Source organism: Jaculus jaculus, chromosome 3 (genome assembly GCF_020740685.1).
Source record: "Jaculus jaculus isolate mJacJac1 chromosome 3, mJacJac1.mat.Y.cur, whole genome shotgun sequence".
NCBI classification, from domain to species: Eukaryota; Metazoa; Chordata; class Mammalia; order Rodentia; family Dipodidae; genus Jaculus; species Jaculus jaculus.
Genome location: NC_059104.1, coordinates 140,908,472 through 140,935,565, shown reverse-complemented (window position 1 = coordinate 140,935,565; position 27,094 = coordinate 140,908,472). Strand labels below are relative to the sequence as shown.

The 27,094-nt window shown below is 36.5% G+C and overlaps 1 protein-coding gene across 3 annotated transcripts in view; it reads left to right on the top strand.

The window, feature by feature from the left end:
* Mctp2 (multiple C2 and transmembrane domain containing 2) overlaps nucleotides 1-27,094 on the top strand; it is a 248,963-nt gene that overhangs the window by 163,903 nt on the left and 57,966 nt on the right. For all 3 annotated transcript variants that reach the window (XM_004658162.2, XM_045146215.1, XM_045146216.1), the window contains 3 exons: nucleotides 10,188-10,289; nucleotides 11,563-11,637; nucleotides 13,323-13,442. In XM_004658162.2, coding sequence (XP_004658219.1) covers nucleotides 10,188-10,289; nucleotides 11,563-11,637; nucleotides 13,323-13,442 — 297 coding nt within the window. The remainder of the gene's footprint in view (nucleotides 1-10,187; nucleotides 10,290-11,562; nucleotides 11,638-13,322; nucleotides 13,443-27,094) is intronic.

Below are 27,094 nucleotides of genomic sequence, written 5' to 3'. Positions count from 1 at the left end.
ATTTAAGATGACTTTAACTTGCTTGAATGTCTGGATATGTGAATAAGAAAGGCATACTTTTATTATTTTTCCAAAAACTGAAAAAGAAAAAAAAACAGAAAAATAAAATAAAACAAGTCACCTCATATTGACAAAAAGCCACATTCTCTAACATAGTTGATAAGTCTTATACAAAATGCTTCTTCATGGGAAGTGGCATCTCTAATCAGAAACATGAGCTCCACACTGCTCTTCAGAAGCCTCAGTATTAGTGAATGCATGTGTTCTGTCAGTGGTAGCTACACTAGGAATAGCTTCACTTAATTAGTTTTATGGGATAAAATTTCTATAACTACTTACAACAAATAATTTCTGTGAAAATTTTATATACATTTCTAAGTGTTTATTTGTGTAAATTTCACCAGCAATGGGTTTCCCTGTTGTCATGGACACTAGTGTTTTAGGTTACAATAGGAATTTTGTCATTAAAATAAGAATTATTGGTATGATAAATGTCTCTGCACATTTATTGTACCAATAACTGTGGGCTAACTCCACAATGCATGATCCATATACCTCAACAAAGAGGGGTAATGGGGAAGGGGCAGGTCACGGATGAGCCTAATAATTATACTAAACTGCCTGTATTTGCTGAATAGAAAACTAATAAAAAATAAATAAATATAAATAAATTAAAAAAATAAGAATTATTGCTATTTAGCATTGTATTAGTGGAGTTATGATTAATTTAAATAATTTGAAGTGCTGTGTAGGCAGGTTTTGTCTTTAGGGTATAGATTTGGTCTTCGAATACCTTATAAACTTAGATTTTGAAGTAGAAGATAGAAAATTGGAAAAAGAGATGTGTCACCTGAGATATTATTTGTTAAAACAAGATTTGATTTATAGATGGTCATTGTTTGACATTTACATTCAGTTCTCCTAACTTACTATTCCTAGTCTAATATGTCTATTGAAATAAAGATAAAATAAGGAAAAGCTTCCCAATAGCCTTGAAACATAAGAAAGGATACCTTGAACATGTAGGAATTATCACATGCCACATGCAATATCTATTATAGAGGGTACTTGGTGAGGACCAACAGTCAGGATGGGGGAGGGGAGGGAAGAAGGGAGAAAAATGCACACAAGAGTTTCCCTAATGTCTTAAGACAAGATGAGTGGTATAACACTGAGCGTATCACCCATGGTGGTCAGTGGTAGATGCATCAATCATTTTTATTAAATGGAAAATCTCTGCCATTGAGTCTAAAACTCAACTTTATACCATAGAGCAGAAAAAATTAGGTTATGAATGTCATAAAACATATGTCAGAAATGTGATATACACTGCATTATTTCAGGGTCTGGTTAAAAATTAGAGTCAAGGGGGTGGTGTACACCTTTAATCCCAGCACCTGGGAGCCAGAGGTAGGAGGATCACCATGAGTCCAAGGCCACTCTGAGACTACAGAGTGACTTCCAGCTCTGCCTGGGCTGGAGTGAGACCCTACCTTAAAAAATACAAACTCTGGATTGACAGTAGGATTATAACAAACATGACTGTATATGTTAGTGATGTGATGTTTTCTTTCACATATGAAATATAAGAAAAATAATCCATTTGGAATAGAACATACTTTTTATTATCTTCCCAGGTTTAAATATAGCCACACATAGATTAGGGATGCAGATCATGGAAGTTTGCTGGGATGGCATATACAGTGCCCTAGAGTGGATCTTTAGTACTAAAAACAAAATAACAACAAATACAGACAAGAAAATCCCAAATAGAAACAAAACCAAAGGAAGGCACAGATTAATCTTGAGGGCTCAAACATGATATCCCAAATTCTCAGAAGTGTTTGTCAGGAGAATAGGCCACTTCACACTTCTCCATAGCATGGGATTTCTGAGCACAAGGATCTGGGATCTCCTGCTAACGTATGAGCAGCTTTGCAGATGACCTTTCGATATATTAACCTGAAAGTGTTTAAACTTTAGACAATGCAAAAGCAGTTGGGGACTGGAGGGATGGCTTAGCAGTTAAGGCATTTGCCTGCAAAGCCAAAGGACCCAGGTTTGATTCCCCATGCCCCACGTTAGCCAGATACACAAGGGGGCACAGGTGTGTGGAATTTGTCAGTGGTGGCTGGAGGCCCTGGCATGCCCATTCTTTCTCTCTCTCTTTCTCTCTCCCTCTTTCTTTCTGTCAAATAAATAAAAGAATAAAAAAGCAGTTGGAAATCATCTATTGAGCGCATACACAAAAATCAGAAGATAGCGTGTGTGAATGCCATTTCACATATTCAAATAGTGATCACATGATCCCAAAATGTCAATAGCTTTAAAAAATTATAAATTGCATTATGGTTGTAAGTACCAGAATCTTCTTTTTAGATGTTGTCAAACAAAAACTAAAGAACGAAAGAAACATCAAAGCACATGTTTGGGGGAATAATTTCTAGTAAAAGTGGTTATCAAAACTGTAATTATAGACTCTTTAGAAATTCACAATTAAACACTATGCATATATAAACATGGACAAGGGCCAAGTATATGGTTCAGTGAAAAGTCTTACCTTGAATGCTTTTGTAATTAAGCATAAAGGTTGAAAATCAATTAAACATTCCAACAAAAGAAACTACAAGAAATAAATTAGAAAGAAATTGATGAAAAGGAAAAAAAGTAGGATTGCATATAGCTTATTGGGAGAGGATTTGCTTAGCATGTGCAAGGCTGTCAGTTTCATCCTAGCACTGACAGAACAAACACACACACAAACAACAACAATAATTAAATACAAAAGCATATGCAAACAGTGGAAATGAGGAACTAAAATATTATTTCTTCCCTGTCCCCCCCCCAAAAAATAAAAAAAAATAACCCGACACACAATTTACAGAATTAATGAAGATGGGAAAAATCATAGAATAAGGCAACAGGAAGCAAGATTGCTCTGAGTGTGCAGATCAGTGCCCCGCTATATTCTACTTGGGGTCTGAGAGACAAGACTAACTGTAGAACCATACATAGGGAGAACATCTAGATACTGTTAAGATGTTGAATTGCTCAAAATGAACTATAAACACACACATTTCTACATTTGAAGAAACGAATATGTGAAAAATAGCAAAGAAATTGTTTATAAAGGTTTAGGATAACAGATATTAAATAAAGCATTTAGTGAAAATTATTGCATGGAGAGTTTATAAAAGTTTTCAAATTATTCCCATTCTCAAAAAAAGTAACAGATATGAGAAGAACATATTTCCCAAACCTTAAAGAGCCAAGTAATTATGAAATTTGAAAGCATTAACAATATAAAAATGGGAAATTTATTAATTCATTCCATTGGACTAGAACAATCCATATCAGTAGCACAGATTTAATTAAAAGCAGTTATATGCCTGAGATCAACATGTTGGGAACTTCATGGTGTAATTTATATCAGCAAAGCTAGTTAAAGTGACTTTAACAACAGGACCTTGTTTATAGGATTGTTTGAGTAGTCTAAGAAATCCATGCTTATGAATTAACATGTAAAAAGTTAAAGCGTTTAGGTCAAATCAAGCTACTGAATAATTATATAAAGAAGGAAGTATACACATTTTAATTGAGAAAGTACATTATTTACATATATTATCTTACTATAGATAATTATAAACTTAAAAATTTACAGGTAACAGAATACAAAAGGTCAGTTAGATAAGTATTAACAAAATAAATCAGTGGCTTTGCTCAGTAGGAAAGCATTATAAAAACTTAAAACATACAAGACTACAATAGAAAAAAATGAAACAAAAATGGTAATATCTAAGATCTATGAGAATAAATTCTAGACGTGTACTGCAGGACTTGAAATTAGACTAACTCAAGATCATTTAGCATATTAAAAACTTGAAGCATAAAGTCACTGAGGAAAGGATAAATGACTTAAGAGGTTCTGGGAAAGTCAACTGTTTATCTACCAAGACAAAGCATTATGCCATACCCAGTGACGGTTTCAAGATGAATTAAACAGCAAGAGAGAACTGGTAAAATTGTGGATACTTCCTATACAAGCAACTGAAAAAGAAGGAGTAGAGAGAAAACTAAGACATCTGTGTGGCCAAAACACAGATTATGGTAAACTAAAAGACAATTGATAAACGGTTTAAAACATAAACTTATGTGTGGCCTATAGACAACTGTAGAGATTTCACTCTAGTGTGAGTTTTCTTTAATTAGTGAGGATAAGGTATGCTAATTCAAAATAGTAGCACAAGAACATCTCAGATGTACACAGTCATGGTGATGGTGAATAGGCATGTAGATGAGGCTGACAGACCACTTTGTTTGCACACTGGCTTCTCATTTAATTTGTGTGATTTTTGACAAGACACCTCACCTCTGTCTACAATTTCTTGATGGTGGAATGAATGCACTTACTATATGCACATGGATATATGCAGTAAGCATTGAGGGGTGGGAAGAGAAAAGCAATTATAACAATCCCTTGCTGTTATGCATACTGAGAGCATCTTCCTTCAGCTTGGCTTAGCAATTTAAAATTTTGAATTAGTGTTAAGCAATAGGATTAACAAAAAGCTAAAGATTTTTTGATATCAAGTGGAGATGAAGGACATTTTCAAAAACTATTGGAGACAGTGTGAATAAAATGTTAGGTACATGTATGTGTCTTGGAACATTTGGAATGTAGGTGTCTATTTTGAAGAGACAATTGAGGCTCAGAGAGATACAGGAATTACCCACAGGCAGATGGATATGGAAGGGCAGACAAGGCGAGTGAATGTAACTGTCTGATTTCCTAAAGTACAGATTGATTTGTAGTAAAACATGAATAGGAACCTGAATCCAGCTTCTTCCTGTGAACTTGCTGTATCTTAAACCTAAGTACATGGGCTTGGGAAAGTCACAGGCAAAGGTTTCTTCGCTGAGGCTGGGGATGTAAATTAGTGCAGCATTTCAGAAACCACCCTGGCTAAAAGTTGTCTAAACCCTGAAAGAGCCATCTTCATGATTCAGCGCTTTCCATTCCTAGAGTTTTAGCTTTAGAAATGTATCATAGGCGCACAAAATAAATCCGTTACATTCTTGACTGTTGTAACATACTGGGAACTAGTTTCTGAATTGTAACACTATTCACTAAGTTCAGCCAGAAGAAACATTCCTAACAATAGAAGATAACTGATGACTGTGGGGGGCTATTTCCTACACATTTTCAAACATTTGAGACAAACAGAAAGAATATAAATTAAGCCAGCCATGGTGATGCAGGGTGAGGGATAACCTCAAGTTCAAGGCCTGCCTGGGCTCCAGAGTGAGTTCAATGCCAGCCGAGTCAAATTCAATTATACCCTACCTCAAAATAAAAGAGGAAAAAAGTTGTGAGTATAACTGTTTGATCATTTTCCTAGTACATGTGAGTGAGACACTGGGTTCGATCCCTAGTAGCACATGTACACATGTATAACACATACCCATGCATAAATGATAAATATTTAACCCTCATTTATCGTCTACTTAACAATTCCTATGTACCCATCACTATGACTGATTGTTGTTAACCTATTACACAATCACTTATGAGATAGGCACCATTTTTATTCTCACTTTAAAAATTAGAAAACAGGTAGTTTGGTACCATTGTAAACTGCCTGTATTTGCTGAAAAGAAAACTAATAAATTTAAAAAAAAAATAAAAATTAGAAAACAAAAAGAGGGTTTTATGTAAATTTTGTAAAGTTATCCAGCCAGCTGGAGACAGAGCTGGAATTTAAATTCAGCTCATTTCCCTTTAGAGTCCAAAATGCTTTCTCTTTTACTTTTATGTGAAAAATAAAAATCAATTTCTGTAAGTAACTACAGATGTGTGTCAAAAATACAATTTTTTTTCTTGCTAACTTTTGTGTAATTGTTGCATAACGTTTGGAACTACCATGTATTGCTTTTTGTAGAAATGGCTTATGTTTTCAGGAGAGTGGTTCGAAGCACTGAACACGCTGAGGTTTCCCTCAGGTTCAGAGCCGGGTTTTGGTTCCAGCAGCGGGTGGATGGACTGACTGGGGAAGTGGAAGTGAGGGTGGGGGCTGAGTACTGTGCTTCTGCCAGGAAGCTGTGCTCCATGCAATGAAGTGTGACCTAATAGACATGCCAGTCTCTCGTGCTGTCTGTAACTTATGTCAGTGGACCCAGGACCGGTTCCAAATGGCAAAAAAAAATGTGAAGTGCTAACACGTAAAGTGTATTAATTGTCCTCTTGCCAAGCCATGTGTCTGTCCTTGTCACATTTTATTGGAGAATCACTTAGTATGTGCATCAGCTGGGACCAGCTGTTGTGCATGTGGTTGCCACAATATCTCATTCTTATTTTGTCTTTTCATGGAATGAGTATCTGATAGAATGCTATATCCAAATGTTCTGCATTTTCTAGTCTGCGGCCAAGTAGTGAAGGAATCAATATGATGTTGTAGTTTGGGTTTTCATCTTAATGTATAGCTCTTCTTCTTAAGTCCACCAGTGGTGACACTTCTTAATACTGATCTTAATTGACTTTCCTATTGATCAGTTGGTAACACGTCACATCAAAGAGTTTTCTAGTGAACCAGAGTAAATGTGGTTGTTTTTGGAGAGCTTCAGATGAGGAGTCATTTCCTGTGTTCAAAAAGAACCCAGTGTCTATTATTTGTTAGTTAGCGTTTACTTTTGATGGACCGATTTGAGGTAGTCTCACTTTAGTCGAGACGGATCCGGAGCTCACTATGTACTCCAGATTGGACTTGAACTCACAGTGCTCTTTGTACCCAGCCCCCTGAGTGTTGGAATTAAGGACATAAGCCACCATGTCATATCTTGGTTAACATTTTCTAGAATAATGAATATAGAATTTCTTTGACTCAAAAAAACTTTGTAAAAGTTCTTAACATTTAGTTTGCATAGATATCATCAGATTTAATGTTTCTTTTTTGTGAAATAGCTTTAAATAGTTTAAGGCTAATTGTTTATACCAGAAAAAAAAAAAAAAAAAAAGACCAGAACACTTTCTCAGTAACTTTTCCTTTGACTCCCAAACCCTGAGTCATCCTGAAAAGCAAACTTCCTCTGGCCAACAGTCACGTGCTGCCATTCTCTGAAGAGCTTTGTATCTCAGAATACACTGCCTTAACTTAAGGGGGGTAGGAAAGCCCCTGCTTCTAACTGTGGAAGTTATTTTATTCCTAATTGTGGAACTTACAAGCTCTAGATAGAGAACACCAGTGTTTATATTCCATAGAGTTGCCTCTCTTGAATTATTCCTCAATATTTTACTCTTTGCCTATGAAAAATATCAAGGACAAAATTGAATAATCAGTAAATTTGAAGAGTTTATCTTGCAGAACTGAAGTTAATTGAATTATCTAGTACTTTAGCCAAGATAAGGATGTAAGGAGGTTTGATTGAATGTAGTTCTACTGAGATAGTAGCCCAGAAAGAATCTCAAATGAGCATGTGCCCCTCCTTTTGTCATGAATTAACAAACTATCACTCCGTTTTACCCTTCACTGACAGTGATCTGAAAATGAAGCTGAGGTTTTCATGATCTCATACCAGCAATAGAAATATGTGAGTTCTGCCTATATGTCTATTCGATTGTGCTTTGCACTTTCAAATTTAATAGATGTTTTAAAATTCTAAAGTCTTGGAAATAATCTTCTAAGTGTAAAAATAATAAGCATAACTTTGGATATGAAACATATACATTTAGATTTCATTTTTATTCATAAAAACTTTCTCATGTAGACTTTGCCAAGTTCAAATGAGAATGTTTCAAAGAAATGTTTTACTCTGTGTTCTGGTGTTAGAAGTTCAATTACATGAAAAAAAAAAAAATGAAAAGATTTTCAAGGTGCTACTACTACCAGTCCAGTGTTGGACTACAACACTTCATATTGAAGAAAGATTGTAGTTTATTTTCATTTTGAAGATATGTAGTATTAAAAAGTTATAAATTAGGATCAACAAATTCCAAACTTATTAATAGATACAAAATAAATGTCACTTAGCCAAAAAATTAAATATTTTTATTAAGGCTATCATTATAAATATAAAACAATAAAATATTGAAAAGAATGCATGCTAAATTGCTATCTAATTTCTGTTCAAGGGAAGGAATTGTGATATTTTTGGTAGTTCAAAAGGATGTTAGGTTTTTTTTTTAATTTTCAAACTTAAATTGTGTATATTTAAGATTCATTTTCTATTAAAATACTAAACATAAATAGCTTTAATTGTATCTGTAGCTTTGATGACGGCTTTAATGTTCCTAGGTGGATTTTGCTGACACAATGCTAGGGACATTGAGTAACAGGAAATGATCATTTACCAAATTAAAAAAAAAAAGCTCTCCATCTGCTTTTTTTTTTTTTTTTTTAATGGCTACCTCTTGTTCTTCTGTTGACCTTCCCCAGCCCTTAAGAAATCATGGAAATTTTAAGATAACAATACAATAACCAAGGACTGTAACAAAGCAAAGCTGAAACAAACTCAGCTTGGCAAATTGACATGCTGTTTTTGTATTTATTTCTTTCAACTTTAACACCCACAATTTATTAAGTGAGACTGTGGACCAGAGCGGAAGCTGCGAATCCTGTTTGGACACCGTTGAGGAAGGAAGCCAGGTCTTTATGGGGCCCCCCTTCCTCTCCGCCACTGGCCAGGAAAGCCATCTTTCTGTATAAAAGCTATTCAATCTGAGAGGTGGGGTGCTTTGGGAAGGAAGATGGCCTCTCCCTTGTAAAGTGGAATTGCTGTTTCCCTCGTGACTTATTCAACTCATTTCCACCTCTGTTTATAAGAACACTTGTGTGAGTGTTTGTAGTGACAGCAATAGTCAGTTAAAATATGGCTCAAATCTCCTACCCTCCAATTTCCTAAGGTATTTGAATTATCAGGTACTACAATCACAAGTAGAAAGTTAGATAAACTCAGGTTTTCTGAGTCCCTTTTAGAATTAACAGTATGCTTCTTAAAAGCCAGAAATTGAATCAATACAGATATCACCACCTTCAAAAAATACTTGCATTCCTGTTACCAAATCTGAAAAGAGAATGAATAAATCCAGCTAATTAACATGCCTTTTGTGAAAGCCAAAGATTTTCAAAAATGACATGGAAGATCTTTTTCTTAGATGTCTTGTGTACTGGGCCTATCGTAGTGTATTGTATGGAAATGATATGGCAAGCTGCCTGAGCAAGGGCATCAGAGGGACTTGTTTAAAGATTGTTGTCACTTCGTACATGTTGAATGATTATTTTTATCTTGACCTCAAGTTGAGGTGAGCTTCTTGATGTATTTAATTTTCATTGTTTCTGGGTCAATGAAACACTGGTCACTTCATAAAATGTTTCTTTCTTTATTCATTTCATTAAGATACTTGATAATCTTCTTTGGAAGTAATTTTATACTGACAGAACAGTTGAAAAGAAAAGAGAATTCTCTTACAGTCTCACTGATTGTCATTCACATGTTAGTATTATACATTACCATGACATATTTGTCAGCAGTCAAAAATACCTTGCCATTGGCACATTATTAATTATGGAAATTGGCTCTGAAATTGGACTTCACCAGTTCTTCCCCTAATGTCCCTTTTCTGTTCCAGGATCTAATTCAGGGTACAACATTGCATTGAATAATCTTATCTCCTTAGTCTTTTCTGATTTATGACAGTTTCCCAGTCTGTCCTTTATTCCCATGACCTTGACAATGTTAAGAAATATTACCCAGGAATTTTGAAGACAACTTTTTTCCTGGTACATGGAAAAGTAACTTCTGGGACTTTTGGAAGTAAAAACTTGTAATGCAGTCATGATTTGTATCAGTAATTTTCTGTCCATATACCAGTTTTATCAGATAATTGTTACTTTATCTTCTGATTACTTATAATAACACACTAGAATTAGAAGTTGATTTATGGTGAATTTAATGTCTCTTTATTATTCTCTTTAAGTGTTAATCTATAGTAATAAAAAGAAAAATACACAATTAACATAAATAAATTACCCAATCATATTGGTAGACACAAAATGAAGTAATAGAGTACATAATTTATCCCTCAGGCAAAAAAAGTTGAATAGCTTCTCAACTTTGCCAAAGTTAATTTATTTTTATTTTACTTAAAACTCAAAGTTTATATCAATATATACTTTATCTTTTGTTTCTAACAGATCAGAGATGGACAGCCAAATTGTTATGTATTGAAGAATAAAGATTTAGAACATGCTTTTAAAGGAGTTATTTACTTAGAAATGGACCTCATATATAATCCGGTAAGTGTCCTTGGTCCATGCCTCCTAGCTTTTCAATATCTAAAATGAATGGTGGCTAAGCTTCAGAAACTCAAATTAATGTAAAAGGTTTTAGAATTGTAGCTGGAGAATGGGAAGGAGTAGGTTTAAAGCTAAGTCATAAAATCTCAACTGAATTTCTCAGGCTTCAAATGGATTTACCCCAATGGGCAGGGAGAATTGATGGCGTTTAATTCTCAGTGTCTATCTATCAAATAAAAAGTTAAAAATGAAGGGGAAAGTAGTTCTGAATAATCTCCAGGTTACATAAACAATATCTACATGTTGTATAAACATGCATTTCATAAACAAAATGTATACAGTATATATATATATATATATATATATATATATATATATATATATATATGATATATTTTAAGGGATATCTGTATGACCTATGATATGCAATTTGTATAGAATATGATAGAGTACATAATGAAGTTTATATCTTCATAGTGTCAAATCCTCAGTAATTCTAGAAATCTGGGAAGAGTTATTAGTACATGAGTATGTTTTCCCCCATCCTCTTTTTTCCTTCATCAAAATCAACTTTGCATTTGCAGGTGACATTGCTTCTCAATTCTTGCCTTCTTCTGATAGACACTTGTGCATAGATGAGAGATATTTTGCTACTCACCTGAAACCTAAGTTTAAAGGAAGCATGGGGCCTTAGATAGAAAATACAGTTATTAGATGATTTTTCAGTCATCTACCTGATAGTAAAGACTAACTTGTGTTTTATTTTCTGAAGTTTTTCTTCACTCTGGTGGTTTGAACATGTCAGTAACTTGCTGTAGGGCTCTGTTTATGCCTTGTAAAATGGGGCTAACATGACTCATTCACTGACTTTCCCAGGCATGATAACAAGGTTCTTCATGGACATGTTTTCATGCACTGAAAACTGATATTTCCATTTCAGATATGATTGATAGAGCTTTGTCCAAAATGATAGGAGAAATTTTAAATTTTATCTTTTAGTTGAATGTGACAATTTATGAACCTTAGGCTCTATCAGAATTTAAAATACCTCCATGGAATTAGCTAAACAGAGAACAGACTTTTCTCAGCCCTAGCCTGACCTAACCAGGAGACCCTGAGGCCCCAGAAACAATGCACAGGCACTCACCACTTCTCAGATGCTGCTAAAGGCCTGTAGGGTCAGGAGGTTTCAGTTCCTATTTCATACACCTAGAGGAGAAGGAGAACAATGTCTCTATGAATATTATGCTATGTAACAAAAAATTTTTTCTAGGTCAAGGCAAGCATCAGGACATTTACACCCAGAGAAAAGCGCTTTGTGGAAGACAGCCGCAAGCTGTCCAAAAAGGTAGGTGATTACCTAAACTGGCTCTCTGGGAACATGCAGCACCCAGAGCCCAAGAACTTCTTAGTTTTCTCCCTCTCTCTTTCTACCCTCATCCCTTCTTGTCTTCCTCCACTCTCTACTTCGTTCTCATGTGTTCTCTCCAAAAATAGAGCTTCAGGCAGGTCAGGGGAAGAGTGAAGACTTCTGGCCTTGACTTCATACTAAGGCTGTTCCAACCACTTGTGCAATGTTAGCATTTCACCCCTATTGAGCTAGCTATCTCTCCTGCATGTCACTCTGAATTCCCCTGTCATCTGTTAGATAAAAAGTAAAGATCAGGAATGAATAAGGGAATTTTCACTTCTTTTTTAATCATAATATTTACATATTCTTCAAGAGTTCCTCCCTGTTTGCTCTAGATACAGGTCAAGACTTTAGTCTGCACCCACTGTCTCCCTTCAGTTATGTCGCAAAGAACAAAGTGTCCACCTTTTAAAGTGTTTATTACTTCCACCATTTCCTCTGGGTGAGCAGCTGTGCATAACACAAAGCAGTTAAATATAAAGGCATCTTATCTTCCTTTGTTTCCCAGGGACTTCTGGGCACTAGGGACAGCAACACCAACCTGCTAAAGAGAAGCATCCAAATGTTTTGTTTATGTCTGCCATAGCATTAAGTAGAATATTTATTTTGTGTAATCCTAGTAAATGTCTTACTTTTTATTATTGCTTTTTGCTCTGTTTACTTGAAAGTTAAAACCTGAGTTGAGGTAGGTGGAGTAGAAGCTTTGCAAACAAATTAAAATGACTGTGCCTACCTCTGGGAGAAAAGCCATTTCCTTTGCAAAACAAGTTATCCATGTTGGCTGGCTGTGAGAGCAGTTAGGAGATTTGGGGCTGAAATCCTGGGATATGACAGGACCCTATATGTCTCTCACCACTTGGTTTTCCCATATGTTCACAAAGTTGAAATTTTTCTTTATGTTACGAATTTTTAAAAGCACTATATGGCAGGCATTTTTCTAAAGTCATTCATTTTCACAACCACTTGTCAGGTTAAAACTAATATCAATCCTATTTTGTGAGAGAGGTTAAGAAAGGTGCCTAAGGCTGCACAGCTAGGAAATGAACAAAGCTAAATTCCTTCCCCTGAATGAAAAATAAATAAATAAATAAAGAAAGAAAGAAAGAAAGAAAGAAAGAAAGAAAGAAAGAAAGAAAGAACGAACGAACTTTGGACTAGACGATCTATAACATTTCATATGTTTCTGCTCTTATTCTGTTCAATTGCTACCTTACTAAACAACATTGTCCCCCCTTTTCATTCTGTCTCCTTAATATTCATTCTTGCTTGGGTATTTCTTTCTGTTGCCCTGTCTCTATTTCTGTTTCTTTGTACACACACACACACACACACACACACACACACACACACACCTGGTCCCTGTAGCTTTTCCCAGCTCAGTTTTGTGAGAAACATTATGGAAACATCTCTTTTTCACTCTATGAGGTATAACATGCATTGAATTTGTTTTTCTCTGTGATATTTTGAGACATCTTTAGAAGCACTAGGACCTTTTATTTTCATTATTTTAATATTACCTCTGCATAGCATCATTTCAATGAACAAGCTAAATGATTGAAAGTGAGTGTTTGGAGTATGTAAACCTAGTTTCTTACATTCCAATATCTTTTTTTTTTAATCAGATCTTATCAAGAGATGTAGACCGGGTGAAAAGACTCACTGTGGCAATATGGAATACAATTCAGTTCCTACAAAGCTGCTTCAGGTGGGAGTCCACATTAAGAAGTACTATAGCCTTTGTGGTAAGCTGGCTTTCCATATTTAGTTTATTTACTATTTTCTTGTATTCATTCTTCTTTCTAAAAAATGTTATTGCATAGAGAGTTGTGTGGAATTATCTTCCTAAGACTATCTTTAGTGTAGAAAATAATTTACCAAAATTCCACTCATATCCCTTTCTCTGGTAAGCTTAAGATAATCAATATTTTGTATATTCCTATGTTTCTGTGATTGTTATTGTTCCAAACTTGAATAGTCTCAGCATTGCCTGTACTTATCTTATTCTATGATAATGACTACCAGTAACAGTGGAAAATAACATCACTGAGATATAACTAAATGGTTCTAATTTAGCCTTTCAGTAAATCATTCACAAAAAATTGATTATCAAAATATTTATCCAAATAAAACCTTTGGTACATATCTGTGTCAAGCCAGAACACATAATTGGACTCAACACCATTATAAAATCACTCATTTATATGAAATACTCTATTTTCTTGTAACATTAGTCCATTCTTTTTCTTTTTCTTTTTTTTTTTTTTTTTTTTTTTGGTTTTGGGGTCTTACTTTAGCCCAGGCTGATTAGAATTAACTATGTAGTCTCAGGGTGGCCTCGAACTCGTGGTGATCCTCCAACCTCTGCCTCCTGGGTGCTGGGATTAAAGGCGTGCGCCACCACCCCTGGCAGTCTATTCTTAACTAACATGCTCCAAGAAAGTCTAGCAATACCCAAAGCCACCACTGAGTGTCCAAATCTTGGTGGGACAACATGTCCTCTCTTGACATCTCCTTCATTTGTAAAGGGACATGTCCTCATTCAGACTGTGCATGTCAGCAATGAGAGTAGAAACCAAGTCTCCTGATGGCAAATATTTGTGTGTGTGTATGATGTGTAGCTATGTGTGTGTGTGAGAGAGAGAGTGTATGTTTGTTTCATTGCACATGTGTGCGGTATACATACACATACTTGCATGGGCAGGTCAGACGTATGACAGGTGTCCCCCTCAATCATCCTTACTTTATTTACTAGGCAGGTCTCTTGCTTGAACTCAGAGCTCACTGATTTGGTTTAGCCACTGGGTATTATAGACAAGCCACAGTGACCACCAGGTTTGACTTTGGGTTCTAAGGATCTTAACTCCAGTCTTCACACTTGCTTGGCAAGCATTTTATCTACTGAGCAATCTCCTTTGTGCATCCTGATGGAAAATTTTATACACCTGGTATTATACAATGAATTTCTACACTATAACGAGATTACCATAGTACTTAGTGCATGTTATGACCCAAGACAAATTTGATTTCTGCATTTTACATGATTCTTCCATTTCCTGTTGTCAGTGTAGTCTCCATGTTTATTCTCGCCTGAAGGCTTTGCTTAAAAAATATTTATAAATATCTACATATATGTATATAATGTATGCACATGCATAAGTTCAAGGTGACATGCCAATAGTACAATAAACATAAGTATACATATTATATGAGCTCAAGATGTTATAGTTCTAAGATTCATTCTAGTTTTTTATGTAAATGGGTAGCATTTCATGTGTCTGGTTTCCTTTTATCTTCATTTACTGTAGGACATACTTGTCTGTAAGAATCTGCATTTATTTATCCGCCCCCACTCATATCCTCCTCAACTGGTGGCGGCTTCACATGCTAGGCTCCTCTTCCACCTCCCCAGTGACACTTTCCACCTGAATTCCCTTTCAAAACTTTCCATGGCTTGTTCTGCACAATGCCGGGCAACAGAGGAAAGTGAGCATAATTGGTGACTTCTTCCAGTCAGCACTTCAGCCAGCAGCCATGAGGAGCAGAGGATTTCCTTTCTCTCCAGCTTAGTTCTGGCACTGTGACTTTAGAAAAACAGATCTGTTGCCCTGGATTCTGTGGGAGGGATGACAGAAATGATTAATGGGCTGCTGGTCTGTTATGAAGAAAGGTTAGAACAAATGAATAGAAACAGGTTGTCCAGTAGAGGGACTTCTGAACTTGAAGGGAACCTCAGCAGGGGTCTTCTCCTCTACAACTTCTGCCTTGGGTGAGTCCTGTCTGCTGAAACCTGCCTCAGAGCAGAGCCCATTGCAGGTTGGGAGACACAGGCTACTGCACTATGCCATCAGATGCCAAAGTCCCACAGGCAGACTTGGTAATGGTGCTGCTTTCAGAGTGTAAGACTGGAGGCACCACTGCTCATGTGTGTAGGGCATATTTCTCCTAGGACATCACTGCTGAAACCTTCACACTTACGTACAAACACTGTATAGTTGTTTAGGCATTTTATAGTTACAGATTCAACTAATTATGATTGAAAATATTGTGAAAACTCCATCTCTGCTAAACAGGCAGAGATACTGTTTTCTTGTTCCTATTCCACATACAACACAGTATAAAAGCTATGATGATGTTTTCGCAAAGTTCTTGAACTGGTCTTTCACAGATAATGAGAGATGATCACATTTGTATCATTTTCTAGTCTTCAGAGTACTATACTGAAACTTGCTCAAACACATTTTTAGTTTTAATTTAAAACTCTATGTGTAAAACTTTATAATACATGTATGCTTCCTAGCCATAGTTAATCTCAAAGATACTGAGAGACAGCAAGGCAGATAGCTCCTGTCCCTAAGCTGATGAAGAGTTATTTATTAATTATCTGTTTTTTGTTTGTTTTTGAGACAAGTTCTTACTCTAGCCCAGGTTGGCCTCAAACTCATGCCAATTCCCCTACTTCAGGCTCCTGAGTACTACGATTAAAGGGATGAGCCACCCTGTCTGGCAAGGGTTATTTTATTAAACTGTTTATGTTTATGTGTACTATCATGCTAATAATTACAAATGTTTTGCCATTTAAAATTAATAGGACATAAAGAAAGTGCTTTATAAGGACAAAAATATCTCTGTTTTTATGTGCATTTCCTTCTCTTCCATATATTATATGAGGGTGTTTTTTTTTTTTTTTTTTTTTTCTGCTTGGAAACACATTGCTTTCATGCACTTGCCAGGATCCCATAAAGTTCTGTTGGAGCTATGCATTGGGGGGCTGCCGCTGGCTACAGTTCTGTAGTCCTGGCTACAGAGAAGTCCACTACGGATTTTTCAGCAAAGTGCTGGAGTCCCAGGTAACCTGAGGAAGAAAGAGGCAGGGAGGCTGTAAAAATGAAGTCCAGCATCTTCTACATGGAACAGTTTTGTTGTGAAAGAGCATATTTTTAAGCCAATGACTTATTAAATAACCAGACTTCTTAAAGGCCCTCCTCTTCCATTGGAAATGAGGCTGACAGCTTTGGGTTCACTGCATGGATATGAGAAGAGGTACATTGGACAATCTGTCGCTGCCCCTGAAGGTATAGAATGTGTTGCAAGTGTCACACACACATGAAGGATAAAATGGAAAGGATTTCTGTTTTGTGACAAATTAAGTAATCTATAAACTTCCTGTCCTTGTCTTTATATCCACATAATATAAACCATGTACACTGCAAATTTGTTGTTTAGTGTATTCTTGTTTTTTCTATTAAGACCCAAGGAAAATAAAGCCTATAGCACTAAGGGCAGCACCAGCCTTAGAAGTACCCTGCATGTGCCATCATTGGAATCTGGATGATGAGGAGAACCTAGCTCCTTGTCCTAGAATGACTCTGTGGTTGGGATGTACGTGTCCCTCAGAGAGAAAGAAGAGAGACTGACTCAACTAGCTGGAAATTTGATTTGCATTTAATAAAATTTTCTTTATGATTTCCAAGTTGTTGAAAAGAAGGTATCAGGTAGAGGACAGTAACTGTGAATAGTAATATAGTACTTCAGCTTAGCTTAAGAAAACAGCAATCAGTGAATTAGACCCATATTTCTAGGAAGGGGTTTTATCCATCAATGGTAATCTATCATCTGACCTTAATAGAATTATTTGGTTCTAAAAAGATAACTGTACATTGTGATGATATATGTTGTAGAAACAATTACATACAATGATTTTTGCATTAACTTTGTTTTGGTTTCCTATTGTATATTTATGTATTATAATCATGATATAATCTCCTAAAAGCTGTAAAGTTATTATATAAACATATTTTCTATATTATAAAGTAACATTTGCTCAACAGATAGCATCATCAGACGGTTACTGTAAATAACCAAGATATCAAGATGCTTCTAACCTAGGATGGTCTTTATGTAATTTTGTTTCTCCACCAATGTCAGGCACACACCTATTCTGTTGATGTAGGCAAGTATGTAGGCATTGATGGATTTTTTTATTTTATTAAATTTTTACTTACACTTTCACTATTAAAAAGTAATCTAAATCTACCATATATCAATGGACATATTCATAAAGTTATGGTTTTAACATCTGTGACTTTTTCCTGATTTGTTTGAGTGTAGGAAAATGAAAAATTTATTCTTTGTAGTTGATAGGGGGTATATTGTGATGTATAATTTAAGACATCAATCAACATTCCCCAATAAGGTTAAAAAGAAATCATTCTACTTTTTTAGTAATATCTTATATTTATGGAATGTCTTTAGATACCCTAGAATATTACAAATTAGAAAATAATTTTACTTTGAACTTAAAAACAACAGTAGAAATAAAATTAGTCCAACATACAACAATACATATACATACAGAGAGAGAAAAAGAGAGGGGACAGATAGGCAGAGGGCATTTAGGAAATTAAAAATTGCCACACTGAACTTCTGTTAGAGCATTTTAGCAAACAGTAGATGCAAGCATTGAGGGTGGCCATGATTCCCCTGATCCAACAAAATTTTAGGTCCAACGAATTCTCAGATCCATGTGATATGGTACAGATGTGTAATGCAGTTGCAATTTCATGAGATTGGGCTCCTCAAAGAGTGCAAGTGAGATAGCTTTTTGATGGCTAAGAACGTATGAAGTATTCAGTTTTCTCTCTTTGCTGCCACCAACTTATTCATAGCCACTATACCTGCATTTGGTTCCACTGTTTGGGAGGCTACCTCCACTCTCTTGTAGTCACCACTGATATCCACAGCAAACATGGCTAGGTACATGATCAATGCCCATGCAGCTAAAGTTCAAAGATGTACAGTATTTATATTAATATGAAATCACAAATTGATGCCAAAGCTTAAAACATTTTATTTGAAGAATATTTCCTAGACATCTTAAACATATGTTTATGATATATGCATGATATTTATGAATATATATCTATATATACACATGCACATACACGAAAAATATACATTTATATTATATAAAATGTTTATTATACTTTTCATAGTGTTGTAACATTGATACAATATTATCCAAATATTTGTTTTTCAAAAATATTTTTGAGGGCTGGAGAGATGGCTTAGTGGTTAAGCGCTCACCTGTGAAGCCTATGGACCCCAGTTCAAGGCTCGGTTCCCCAGGTCCCACGTTAGCCAGATGCACAAGGGGGTGCACGTGTCTGGAGTTCGTTTGCAGTGGCTGGAAGCCCTGGCGCGCCCATTCTCTCTCTCTCCCTCTATCTGTCTTTCTGTGTCTGTTGCTCTCAAATAAATAAATAAAAAATGAACAGAAAATAAAATATTTTTGAAAATGAACTCCAGAAACATGTGCCACCTTGTACGTCTGGCTTATTTGAATATCAGGGAATCAAACCTGGAGCCTCAGGCTTCACAGGCTAGTGCCATAGCTGCTTAGCCATCTCTCCAGCCCCCAAATCTTTGTTTTAACAAAAGAGACTACAAATACTTGCAAAAAGTATTTTAAAGTTTTTCCCCAACATTTAAAACAATTCATCATTTTGATTATAATTTTTACAACATAATTGCACCTTCTATTGACAACTTCTCAGGCATTAGCTAATTATGCCACTTAATAAAATTACAGTAATTGCATTTAAATAATTATCCCCTGAAATTGTAAAAGGACACTATTAACTATTTAGTACATACTCATTTTTACATTTTCAGCCTTATAATGGAGTCATGCTTCCAGACAAAATCACAGGACATGCTGGCCAAAGTCACTTGGTATTTTGGAGAATCCAAATTTTCAGTAATAAGTAACAGGTCTTTAACATTTTACCCCTAGAGCAACACACCCTGCTGGATTCATGGGCAGTACATGAAGGGTTAAGTGCATCTTGGAAATTATTGGTCCAGTGCTTTTATCAGACCACTTTGTTTAGCATTTCCTGTTCTGTATTTTATGTTGGTGTAAATTTTGAGCAACGGTTGTAGTTTGATCTAAGAAACAGCAGTAATAATAAAACTAACCCTTCCAACACAGACAAGATGCATGGGTGTGCATACAGACACACACACACGCACACACACGACACATAGGAAATGCCTTCTCTGAACTTTCACTTTACAAACACATTTCACAGATTTTACTGAGTATAGTTCAGTTGCTCTCCAGAGCAGTCTGATTGTGAACTTGAATGTGAGCCTCATTTTAGGATCTTAAATCTTTTTTGTTTGTTTGGTTGGATTTTTCGAGGTAGGGTCTCGCTCCGGTCCAGGCTGATGTGGAATTCACTATGTAGTCTCAGGGTGGCCTTGATCCCATGGTGGTCCACCTACTTCTGCCTCCCCAGTACTGGAAATAAAGGTATGTTCCAGCCACCATCCCAGCTCCCTAAATCTTAAAGAAAATTCAAGCAGTCATATGGCTCATTGGTACAGTAATACTCTACCACCTTCTCTACCCTTGTCGGTCTCTTTCCTTCCTTTCCCACCAGCACTAATGGTCCAGAGTTTCATATGCAGTTACACACAAGAAGTAAAGACAAACTTCTCTTACTAAGCAGTCAGAAGTCCATCTAACTTCCCTGAGTTTCTCTCCATATGGCTCCTCCCTTTGCCCTGTTCACCTCCTTGCCCTGCTTCTCAACCCTGCTCATTTCCTTTCCCTTTATAAAATTCTGCTTCCTCCAGCTTCATTTCCCCCCTCACATTTGAAATCAAAAGATAACATTTTAAATATTAAAGTGTATCATAATAAAAATCATCTGTTTGAGAATCAAACTAGATAATAAGCATGGGAGTTTCTTTTAAAAATAAAGTGAGCTGCAAGTGATAGTGAGATTAACCATAACTACTAATGTGTGGTGATATTGTTTTGATTCAGAGAAAGGCACCCCCCTCCCCCGCCACACACACGAGTTTCATTACAAAGCTGTGCTTGTCTGACAGGTGGAAAAGCAAAACTTGGTATTGGTATCATGTGTGGTGACAGTTCATGAGCCAACCACTCCCAGCAGCTCTGTGTGTGCATGCAGTGTGGAGTACTACCTTCACAGCCCTGAAGGCTGTCTTCATGCTTGCCCTGACAACTAAGTTCTTTACATCAAAATAGGAGAGAGGAACAAAGGAAACAGCTCTGATAGTAAAGTACTTGCTTCACAAGCATGAAGCCTGGAGCCCCGTCTACACAAAAATGCTGGGCCTAGGCAGTGTGTCCCTATATTCCTGGAGCACGGAAGTAGAGACAGGAGGACTGCTGGTGCTTACTGGCTAGCCAGTCTAACCTAACTGATGAGTTCCAGACCAATGAGTGGCCTTGTCTCCAAAAGAAGCCAATGGCTCACATGAGGCTGATATCTATGTGTGCCCTCTGGCCTCCACGTGGCAGTACACACATGTGAAGCCACACACACATGAATATGTATAAAACATGCATGCACACATACACAGGATTGAAAATAGAAGAGATTGCATTTGTATGATATATCAAAGAATAGTGCAGTGGGACACAGCCAGATGGATTGTTCAGCGTTATTTGTGAACTGCAAGATGGAAAATGCCCAGTCCTCCACCATTACTGCTTAGAACACTGCTGAGTACACAGTGGGCATCTAATCAATGCTTCTGAGACAACTGCTAGATTCTGAACAAATCTTCTATTTCCAGAAATTGCTTTTTCTTTGTTCCAATTCCTTCTCATCATAACATTCTAGGACCTTCATTGGTAGGTAAAACCCAAGACAATCTGACAACTATTGTTATCTTCTCTGACATGCATTTTTCTGAACCTGCTTGGCCAAGGTGGTGATAATTAGCAGCAAAATGTCCAAAAGGCAGCAGAAGTTGCTGGGTAAGGGCTCAAGCTGGCAGCTCTCTCACTGGGATCTAGCACTCCTGAATCTGAAAGCATTTTCTTTCTTTATTTTAATTTCTGATTTTTTACCAAACTGACTTCTTTCTTTCCCTTGCTATCTGCATTTTTATGTAGCACCTCGACGTGCAAACATTTTTGAGTGATACAAAAGTGGAAGAGACTATCTAGAAACAGAGAGAAACAACCATGTGTGTGAAAACAGTCACAACCACTCCCCCGCATAGGTTTTGACCTGTTGAAAAACAGTGCTCAGCGCTTATATTTCTGGCTAATTTGGTATTGCCTTTTCGTTGCAGTGTGAGCTTTGTTATTTGTTTCTAAGCTGTCATTTTTATTAGTCTCTCTGGCTGATCTTTTGGGGCTCCACATCAGGTGGCGTGTGCTCTCATTGTCTGACTGGGCTCGCAAATGGAAGGCCTTTTATTGCTGTGTGATGTGGGCGTGCTTGCCTGGGTAGCCTGTAATTAGACCCACCACAGGTGACAGTTACAAGAGAGCCCAGTAATCATTGGAACTGCCTGATCTGATGTTTATGGAGAGCAACCTTCTTTGTGGTCTGGTTAGGGTTGAATGCCAGGGATTTGTACTTCTGCCATTTGATTTGTGATCTTGAAAGGTGTGTTTGCTACCTCTCCCTCCATTACGTCATGGACTTTTTAAATAGCAGACCTCAGGGGTGGGGAGATGTTCATTGACCTAATCGCCTAGATCTTGCTTATGCCTAAAACAGGATATGAAGACTAATAGCCCTCAGGTTCAGGGGCAGCCTTCTAAGCTGGTTCTTGAGAGTGTTTTCAGAGGGCTTCTGTCTCCCTGGGATTCTCTTCTAACACAAATTCAGGGTTTTCTCTTGGCCTTTTGCAATGAATTTTCTTTTTCTGTGCAAACATTTGAACATTACTCATTCTACTCATTGCCAAAGATGCTGTGTTTTGTGAAAGAAAGATAGGAAGAGGAAGAAAGAAAGAAAGAAAGAAAGAAAGAAAGAAAGAAAGAAAGAAAGAAAGAAAGAAAGAAAGAAAGAAAGAAAGGAAAAAAAGAGAGAAAGAAAGAAAGAAGAAAGAAAGAAAGAAAGAAAGAAAGAAAGAAAGAAAGAAAGAAAGAAAGAAAGAAAGAGAGGGAGGGAGGGAGGGAGGGAGGGAGGGAGGGGGAGAGATAGAGAAAGAAAAGAAGAAAGGAAGGGAAGAACAGAGGGATTGAAAGAAGAAATACATTTCTTGTCACATTCACTGCTAAATTAAATACAGAGAGCTGCTGTTTGAATCTAGAGAAGAATGTTAAAGTTAGAGTGCTTTTGTTTTCATCCAGAGGAGGACAAACAGTCTTCCATGGACTGGGTTCCCGAGCCCTCATGCCTACTTGGCACATGGAACTCTCAGCCCTACACCATTTTTACAATGTGTGACTTTTATTGCTGTACACTTTGCAATTATGGTTTTAGTTCCTGAGTGTGAACTGCATCCACTCAGCATCCACTGATTCTGTTGTTAGGAAGTACAATTTTCCTTCAAGTCTGACATTTGGAAACTATTTTGTAAGCCTGGGGAGCTGCTGCTCAGAAGGATAATGCCACAGGGGAGCATAAATCTGTATTGTAACTTCACATGCACTCAGCTGACCCTTCTGCTGTAGCAAATGGATGTCCCCCATGAAGATATTGTAATTGTAGAGACAGTGACAATGCAGATGACGACACTGACTAGGGTAGTGATCATAGTCACCTGGTAATTTTTGTATTTCAATGTGTTTATGTGTTGACTTCTGCTATAAAAACCTGCTCTTAATTTATTGGAATATAATAACAGTTTGGGAGGAAATATTTTAAAATATCTATTCTATTTCAAAAGAGACAGAATACTAAGTATGCATTTGCTAATAGCAACACTGCTCCTATTCTGATTTAATCTAGGCACAGCAATTATAAATATTTTGTAAACTGTTCCAAAGCAAGAGCTGTTTCTCTTGGAAACTAATGAACTATATTTGGTAAGGAAACTTTTATATGCTAATGCCTTCCATTTAACTTTGCAAGATAGAAAAATAAACAGTGTGCTAAGCTGATAAAAATTAGTGGCTGGGCATTCATTAATTGTACCTCTTCTGGCTAACTTAATATTACATTTCTTTGATAGATGTTAATTGTTTTAAATATATACATATCACCAAAAGAAATATAATATATTTGTGGCCACTTAACAAGCCCCTCAAAAATGTAAGAGGAAAAACAAAAGGAAAGAAAAAAAATAGAATTAACAAATATCTGATGTTTGTTTGAGTTTATTAAAGATAGTCCTGCAGGTGGCGACAGAAACTCATAAATGAAAAAAACCCCAAGGTACATTTCTGTTGACTACATGGGGATTTTAATTTCAGCAATTTATTTTTAATTTGATACAATAATCTGTAAACAAAATTATTACATCCATTTAAAAATTTAATTTCCATGTTGTGTAATTTTCTGCTATGTTTTTGTAATAATTTTCTCTCACATACTATGGTTTGTTCATCTTCAGGCACAAAGGATAAAGCCCAGATTTCTGCCAAGCTGGTACTGATCTCCTCTGTCAATGAACCATCATAAGCCTTTCTGTCATGTTCTAGGTTTGAATAACTTCTAACTAAAGTATGATTCCCTTGCTGTTTGTTGCTTAGGCATGATACAGTGTGTGTCCACCAAGATGCACACTTAAATTGCAATATGAAACCCAGTTGTTATAGTGAGATATTTTTTTTTGTTTCTTTGATATTCAGGTTAGTTTTATTTATTTATTTATTTTTATTCAGGTTAGTTTTAATGTGCTCAGAATTATAAATTTCTTAAAAGACATTAATTAGCCAATGATTCAAACACAACATAAAGAATTATCTCAAACATTGGAAAATGCATAGCAGTGACAATATTTCCATTCTTTGCATTATTTTACTTGAGACATTGGGAATTATTACAGCAAAATGAAAAATTTAAGGAGTTGAAAGGTTTTTCCTTGTTGCAATTTAGGCTTCAAAAGTTCTTACATTGTGTGTTGCAAATACAAACACACACACACACACACGCACACACACACACACACATACATACATGCACCAGTTTTTAAGTTTGAGTTTGAAAATACTAGTTCTAGAGTGATTTGCTTCAGTATAAAGCTAATTTCAGCTCTCCTATTTTCTTATAGTCTCATTGAAAAAAACCTTGAGTATATTTTCTAAAGGGTACTGCCTTAATGCTATGGAAATATAATTATTTTGGACTAAATCCTTTAGGCTTTAGAGGTTGAGTCATCAGCAGAGGGCTATGATGGTTTGGAGCAAATTACGTGAATTCAGTCTTTGTGTTTCTTCTGTGCATTTCACTAAGTCTTATGGTACAGTTCACAACCAGTGATGTCCTTGCATATCACACCCTTGGATCCAGACTTCTTTGTAAGAGAAGAAAAGGAAAAAGAAAAAAAAAAGTTCTTATATTTCATTTCAATTACTCATGAGAGAAGAGTAGAGGCAAGTCAGATCCTTGAAAAATCTGTTTCTCAGCCTCCACATACAGAATATTCTGTTCTGTGCTCTGTTAGCAGCTGACCAAACTATAATCCATTAAAAATATATCGTGGTAAGCAGTTCTTGAAACTGTTTATAATAAATGGTAAAAGCCAAGCTTCCACTGTGAGATTAGCAGCTGGAGAGGATGTGTTCATCAGGAAGTAGGTTAGTGCCTGACCAGTTGTCCTGCAGAGAAACCTGCGGGACAGAGATTTCACAGCTTGCAGTGTAAGGATTTTATTTGGTTTCTCCCTCTTGCTTTCTTTTGCATATAGCAGCATTGTTTATCGCACATGAGTTTTTGGTCAATGAATCTATTATGAAATTCATTTTCAGAGCAAAGAGCATGACATGTTTTGGGGGTTGACTCCTTCCATGGCCCAAGGTCATCAAATGGCCTATGAATATTAATGTAACCCATTCACTTTTATAGAATAGGCTTTGTAGCTTGCACAAAATTTTGGGGGGAAAAGTGTTGAGGATTGTGGCGATGTTCCAGCTTTTTACTTGATTGCAATCCAGCCTCAGCAAGTGGACAGTAGTGCCCAAGAATAATGTCTTCCATGTGGAAGATACCTGTGGTAACATGTGAGGAGTGACTAAAAGATCAAATACACTGGCTAAAAAGCCTTAGGGAAGCATTATGTGTCTGAGGTCTGATCTATTGTCTGGAAGGTCAGAGAGTGTTAATGCACTCTGCAAAGATTACACTCCCTCTCTAATTGCTCAGTCACTTCCTTAAAAGATTTAAACAGCCAGGAAAGGTGATGCTCCTTGTCAGGTTTTGTCTTCTGCCAACAGTTGAAGTTTATCTGTCTTTTCCACCTAGACCTAATGGTCAAGCATCCAATCCTGTGTGGAAGTCCCCCATTCCAAAGGAAAATGTTATTTACAATGCCATTATTACTTGCTTTTAAAAAGCCCTGCATTCCATCCCTGTGCATCCATTGTGAGAAGGACAGCAGCTCTGTGCTCTGGGGTGGGCTGGGAAGGGTTTGCACTGGCTTTCAACCATATAGGTTTTCATCACCTTTTCTTAATACTAAAATGCCCAGGGTGGCATCTTGCATTTGAATTCCTTCAGTTAAACATGTCAATAATGGTAAACACCAGCATTTCCTGTCTGCAGCCTCCTTTGGTAATATGCACAGACATACAGACATGCACACACTGAAGCACACACACACAGTACATGTTCTGAAATGTTTACCTTGAATTAAGCGTACACAAAACTCATCACACATAGGATCATGTAACTTTGTCCAGACCTTCTTTAAAAACTTCATAAAACTTCATATAATGTACAAACACATTTTTAAGAATGCCATCTCTCTGCTTTGGAGTGTGTTTAGTCAATCTAATATATCTGGGAGTTAAGGAAGCAATTTTATCAGACCCTGTCTCTTACCTTGCTTTCATGATTATATGTCAATGTTTCCTAAAGGACACTGAAAAGCTAAGGGAAGGGTTACCAATTCTTTCACGATGACAATTTAGGGAGTGGAGGGTATGTGCTTTGAAGACCATATAGATGCATTAGCAGTGCATTAGCTTTGTAATCTGTGTGACCTTAGGCATAGGGAGGGCAAGCTCACATTCCATTGTAACTGCTTTCCCTATGAGGTGCCATCACATCACAAAGGTCAAAATCCCTCTCAGATCTGTCCCACCTGTGAATATGGATTGTATGCATGACCTTGAGCCTGCAGTATAATATTTATGTAGCTTCCAAAAGAGACCAGGGAGGATTCCCTGTAACTCAAGATGGTAATCTGAGTGATGGGTGTAGAAGGTTATTTATTTATTTTTTTTTAAAGAAATCTTTGTTTTTCCCTTGGGAAGTTCACATGTTTTAGCTGCAGGCCCTGTATTTCACTCATCCTATATAAAGCTGTCAGTGCGCTCACGCATTTTATGTGTCTCCTGCAGACTCCAAGCAGATGATGGGAACAATTGCTGGAGGGAGGAAAACACATTTGAGTCAAAATCTTCAGAAGAGTTTTCCTCTAGGATCTCCTGCCCCTGTTTCTACATGGA